Below are 6,000 nucleotides of genomic sequence, written 5' to 3'. Positions count from 1 at the left end.
GCTGAGTAACAATCACACAACCAACATATAGATTCAGATAAAGGGGGGTGGGGATAATCTCACACCCTCTCATCTGACATCTAGAAGGAGCTGCAGCTGCTCGGCGCGTCCTGTAGGTGTCGCTCCACTACTGCACCTGGCGCATCCAGCCGTCCAACCTCTGGCCCGGATTGTCTGGGTTCGTAATTGTCGGCGGCCAATCACAGCCGAGGTGGGCGGGTCTCCATTGTTACTACAGATAGTGGAAGGAGTTTGCACCGACCTGCCGCTTTGCTGCACCTATGAGCCTCCACGTTAATGAGTAGCCGCGGCCCGCGCCAGACAAACGAGACGAGAGTATGCGGAGATAAAGCGCGTCTGTCCCGATAATGGCATGCGGTGGTTCCCCCGCGGAGGACTTCCCGGACAAAGTGATGCCCAGAGCTGCGCCCTGCACGTGCAGCAAGAAGTGCAGGGGTCGGAGCGGCAGTGTCGTCTTCCTGGGATTATTCCTGCTGTCGCTGTGTCTCCACGCTGTCACCCTCGTCTGCTATTTGGACCTGCGCTCCGAAGTCAAAAGGGAAATTATCCACCAGAAGCGGGACTCCATGTTGACACTAGCGGGGAGTGACCTGGCTGACCCGGCTGCGGTGCTCTCGCCCGGACACCCGCGACTGGACCCCGGCGGCGGCAGCGGCAGCCGCGGCGGAGAGGGTCATGAGGTAAAGGAAAGAAAGAAAAAAAGAAAAAAAAAAGAAATAGAGAGGGGGAAAAAAAGAAAAGCATTGTTTTCATTCCTCACACGGAGGCTGTTCGTGTTCATTCACCTCCGTGCAGTCCTCCTGTTCCCGTATCACGGTGTCAGGTTCTGTGTCTGCGCTCTGTTAAGGCATGTTTCTGGGCAACTTCTTCCACAGTAGCCTGTCACGAAGTTTTGCCAGCTCAGTTTCCAGACAAATATGTTTTGAATTAGCGCTCCCGTGCGTGCGTGGTTCAGACTCTTCTCTAGGAGGGGGGGTGGAGGGGGGGAGAGATGCACTAGAAAAGGTATGAGCTTCATGTCTGTCACCTGGCCAAAGTCTCTCCCTGCTCAGGTAAACACATCCAGTGGGGAGGCAGACATACCAGAGGTAGCTCTGGTGCAGATGTGTGCCTGAAAAGAAAACGAGAAACAGCTTATGAAAGTTAACCTCAAAATTGTCTTTATGTAATATATTTTCCACAATCAAACCACATTTAACCCAATTTGTCTCCCTCCCTAAACAGACTAGAGAGAGGTGGATGCTCCAAAACTTTAGGCAGGCTGCCCAGCTGGAGTCACAGAGGCGGGGGTCAGTCAGTGTGCTGGAGCAGGTGGACAGAAAATTAACTGGATCACCAGCAGGTGCAAAGCCCAGGGGCTGATGTAAATTCATCAGGACTTAGATGGGGCAGTTGGTACTTGGAGCTGAGCCAGCCTCGTCTCACATGTGTTTTCTTTTTCTGGCAGCGGGCTGATTGAATGTTCATTGTGTTGTCTGTGGCTTTGGCAACAGCCAACCCCTTCTTGCCCTCCTCCACCACCACCGGCACCACCACTGCCACCAAATCACCTCCACACACTCCCTAATTTCATCAGTACAAAGGGGCCCGAGTACAGATTTCTCTGCCGGCTCAATTAGCTCATGTGTCACCGGTTGTGTAACCTTTTTTATTTCAGAGAAAATGATCCCCTCCGTGTGGGGCACTGGCTGGACACTGGAGCCATCAACTCGATAGCGACATGGAAGAATTCATGTTATTTAGGATGGAGGCATTTATTCCTCTGTAGTGAAGATTATTGAGATCAGTGGCTGCTGTTGGTGTTTGATCTGCAACATGGGGGAAGCTCAGCCTATTCATTTAGTCCTCCGCTAAGCTTATTTTAGTTTGGTTTCCCTGGTTAGAGTCGAGCGAGATGGGCCTGGTATTCAGCCCAGATGGTGACGCTTCATGAGGTGAAAGACTGTGGCCCAGCTGTAAATATTTAACAGCGCTGTGATGCTGTCCTTGCCAGATGTCTGCATTAAACAACTCTGATTACACATCCCACAGTTTACATAGTTGGAGAAACAGGAGCATGTGGCATTTGGATGCCGCGGCCGCACTTGTTTCCTTTGAAGAGTCTTTTTTTTTTCCGGGGGGTAGAGCTAAAAATTGTTTATTGCATTTTTCGCACAAGTCCTCATCAAAGGCACTTCAGCAGCATCAGTTAATTTGATGTGATCGGCAGGTTTACAGACAAGTGTAACATAACATGGAAAGTCATTGTAGCAAGCAGTCACGTATAGGACCAACCATACAGACCTACATCCGGCCTGAAGAACAGAGGCATCTTCATCATCCAGTATCAGAGGTTAACCTCTGTTCAGGTGAACGTAGTGTGCACTGCAGCTGAGATGTGTTCTGATAAAGTGTTGCGGCCTCGCATGCGTGTCAGTTTTCAACCAGGCTGATGCATGTTGGAAAACCTTAGTAAAACGTGCGCACAATAGAACATCCAGACACTTTTTTGGCACAATTAGAATGGAAAATAACTTTTCTTCATGTGATATCTTGGTGTTGAGACATAAATTAGTTCAGAAAAAAAAGTGGAAAACAATGTCGACATGAGTTTTAGGTGGAAAATATCTACTTTAAAGTCAGAACTTGTCGGGAAAAAACACAGCTTTTCTTTGCGTGAGGCTCAAATTGTTAGTGTTAAAAATGCTTATACACTACTGTGTTCCACCTGGCAGCAAATGATTTTTAATCCAGTCAAATTAAATGTATTTTTTTTATCCAGTTTCAAATTAAGGCAAATTTGATGCATTTCTGTCTTTCTCTACAGCCAGCACTTGTACAGCCTTGCAAACCCAAGTGTTTCTGCTGAAATTGGCCGAATCTAAAGACACAGACGTCTATAAACGCCTGATCTGAAAATGGTGTAAGCTGTAACTCTACAAGTCTCTGATCAGTTTTCAGACTGTCTGTGAACAGAGGAGGGCATGTAACTGGGGTGGTGAGGTGATGTGAGGCAAAGACAGACAGAGAATCTGATCAAGCTAAAGGTTTAACAATGTAACACAATTTGAACCTGTCAGAATGTCTATAAAAATGAGATTTTGACTCTGTGTCCCAGAAACAATAATGTTTTGTAGTTTAAACTGACACTTGAAAGGTTTATAGATCTTCAGAGGTTTTCCAAGTAATAAATCTCACCACATTAGGAGCGCATACAATAAAATCATCGCGAAAAAAGTAGAAACATTTCTGGCACGCACTCAAAAGGTGACATACCGCTCAACATCTCACACTTTTTCCAGATCCGTCAGGTTGCTTCTTAACGAGAGCTGGTGATCTGCTCATTATTGAAGTGAACAAACAGTCTTCCTCTTAACAGTCACAGTTGGTATGCCCTTGAGCAAGGCAGTAAATCCCAGCTGTCCAGCAGATCTGTGCTGTTCCCGACAGTAAAAAAAAAAAAAAAAAAAAACCCTCCCAGGTGTGTGTACCAAGAGCGGGATGCTGGGCATTACTGAGGAGCAAGTGTCGCCCACACTCAGCCCAGCCTCGTTCACCTGACCTCAGTGTGCAAAATGTAATAAAAAGTCAATTCGTGGAAGAGTTAATTGTGTTAGCTCAGATAACATTTTATTCTGGAAAACATTTTTCTTGTAACCATTATATGAAATAATTTTCTCCTCTGATGTATGCCTTCAAAGTCTCGCAGAGAACAGATGCTGAAACATCTGGAGTCTAGTTAACGGCTATTAAAAAAGTCAGTTTGATGGGACACAAAGTCCTCTGCAGCATACAAGCTCTGGGGCGCTCCAGAGCTTGAGACCAGAACATGATTAGTGGAAAAACAGCAGGATCATCTGTACAGATAACCCTCATATCAAGAATTGATCAGTGTGGACACAAGTGTCTTAAAGCACAAGACGGAGGAGGTCGAAACATCAGAGATACGAGGCTGCAAGCTTTTCCATACTAGACTGAATTGTCTTGACAGACGGATGGTGTGGACGCCCAGTAAAGATTAAGTCCAGAGTCACAAACATCTATCAAAATAATAAATTTTCAAGATATTCTTTGCCAGCAGTGTTGCAACAATCTGAAATGTGATTGGCTGCTGACAGGCAACATTTCCCTTAGGTTGAGCTCTACGGCTTTCTTAGATGACAACCTATGGATGCCTTTTATTAAATTACCCAAGTTATGGTTTGAAACACATGTCTTTCCAGAGAGCATTTTGGCTGAGGTTAGGACACTCCTTTCTGTGACATTTAAGACATGCTGTCATTGTTCTATCCAGAAGTGTGAATCACTGGAGTATTATGAAGTCTCAAATCTCAGCGCCGTGCCTGCTGTTAAAGTTAGTTACCATCAACATTAACAGTGATGGGCACCAAGTTTGCATCTGGCACTCACAGCCACCAGCCCTGAGTTTCACCTCCTCAACCTCGCATTCTCAACCGCAATTTAGTGACTAATTGTCAGTGCTCATCCAAGATTTAGAGGCTTTATTGCTGCCAGAATGTCTCTAAATAGGGAACACTCCAGCTGTAGCATCTTTATCTTCATCAGAAGTTCTGAATGTCAGGGAATTTCGGTAGAGTGCAGAAATGGGTCGAAATACAAGCTGTTGTTATAGCAAGTGTTTATAGGGCAAAAAGAAGTCTTGTGATCACAAAATTACACTTCCCCGGGGTCAGTGAATTTTAGTCATATCCTCGCGGAGCAACAGGGAATCGCGTACTCTGCACTCAACAACACCCCCCCACACGCTTTGAAGATTTGAAAGCCCTCTAATTAATAGCATTTTTTTTCCCCTTGTGCTGAAAAAGAATGGTTTACTCAATAGTTGGCACTTGGCATACATACCAACACGTTGTCATCCTGATTTACTGTAACTCTGCGTGCCTTTGAAGGGTATGAAGGCTGTAAATGTTGTAATGAAGTGAAATGAAGCAAGCAACGGTGCAAAGCTATTTCTCACAGTCTTATAATGGTATATCATTTTTTTGTTGTTATTACTTTGTTGCCTGCATCTTGAACAGTACCAGCCGCATCAGTCTGGTAGTAGCCTAGCAGATCGCTTGTTTGTTTTTTGTCATTCTGCCGGGGCTTAATCTCAGGCCAGAAATTGGCTGTTGACTCATGTTTGGCTGTCAGAACAGACGAAAGTGTAATGCCATATGCCCGAACATACACCCAGAATCCTTTGAGAAGTAAAAGCCCCTTATATGCCAACAGCTGGAGAGGAGATGTGGAGACACCTGTGCGCCAAATGAACAGCAAACGTCGCTGCTCGCGGGAACATCTGGAGTTGTGTGTGTGCCGATAAACCATTCCAACACATACTCCTCCTCCGTCAGGCTGGAATTCCCGTGCTTATAAGGTCAGACATGGCTGGCAGCTGGTCAGGGATGTAGACTTTAACTACTTTGAGCTTGCCCAACACAGCCGGCTGAGGGTGTTTGACATGATACAGCTCATCCCTCACCGCAGGGGGTAGGTTCCCACATCTGAGACGAGGTATAGAAGAAACTCAAAACATAACTTTTTCTTGTCTGTCTCCTTATGGTCTTTTCAGTGGCTCTGCTCGAGAAACCACACAAAGAGGCACCGAGAGTTCACGCTGCTTTCAAGAGAAGGGAGATTTCTCGCCTTCGGGGGGGTTTAACAACTATGTTTACTTGAGCGTCATGGATAGAGACGTGGAGTACCCAACTGGGATAGGCCCCCACATGGAAAAGAGAGAGGTCAAAGTGTCTGTCAGTAAGCTTGTCTGATCCATTCCCAGCAGTGCGAAGAAGTGATACATCATTATTTATTATCTTTTGATCCATTACTAAGGTGCTGCACGTGTCACTGCTTTGGAGATGTCAGTTATCCAAACTCCAAGCAGATGTCCAGCACAAGCACAAGTTGGCTGGTCGTCTGTCCTCAGCCATCGAGAGCCTTTATCTCGCACTCTTACCATTATTTATGCTGACACTCCAAAGTGGGACCCAAAGC

The 6,000-nt window shown here is 46.0% G+C and overlaps 1 protein-coding gene and 1 long non-coding RNA gene across 5 annotated transcripts in view; one reads left to right on the top strand and one right to left on the bottom strand.

Moving 5' to 3' along the window:
* The first annotated feature begins 227 nt into the window (after window positions 1–227).
* The window catches only part of eda (ectodysplasin A), an 11,807-nt gene continuing 6,034 nt past the window's right edge, over window positions 228–6,000 (top strand). For both annotated transcript variants that reach the window (XM_037076572.1, XM_037076571.1), the window contains exon 1: window positions 228–701. In XM_037076572.1, the coding sequence (XP_036932467.1) occupies window positions 369–701 (333 nt within the window). In that variant the 5' untranslated portion in view covers window positions 228–368. The remainder of the gene's footprint in view (window positions 702–6,000) is intronic.
* Window positions 710–6,000, bottom strand: part of LOC119007155 — a 22,488-nt gene continuing 17,197 nt past the window's right edge. For all 3 annotated transcript variants that reach the window (XR_005071042.1, XR_005071041.1, XR_005071044.1), the window contains one exon: window positions 710–1,132. This is a non-coding gene — a long non-coding RNA (uncharacterized LOC119007155). The remainder of the gene's footprint in view (window positions 1,133–6,000) is intronic.

The sequence above is a fragment of the Acanthopagrus latus genome, chromosome 18 (genome assembly GCF_904848185.1).
Source record: "Acanthopagrus latus isolate v.2019 chromosome 18, fAcaLat1.1, whole genome shotgun sequence".
Lineage (NCBI taxonomy): Eukaryota > Metazoa > Chordata > Actinopteri > Spariformes > Sparidae > Acanthopagrus > Acanthopagrus latus.
Note: the sequence above shows the minus strand (reverse complement) of the source record. Positions and strands in the feature narration are given on the sequence as shown.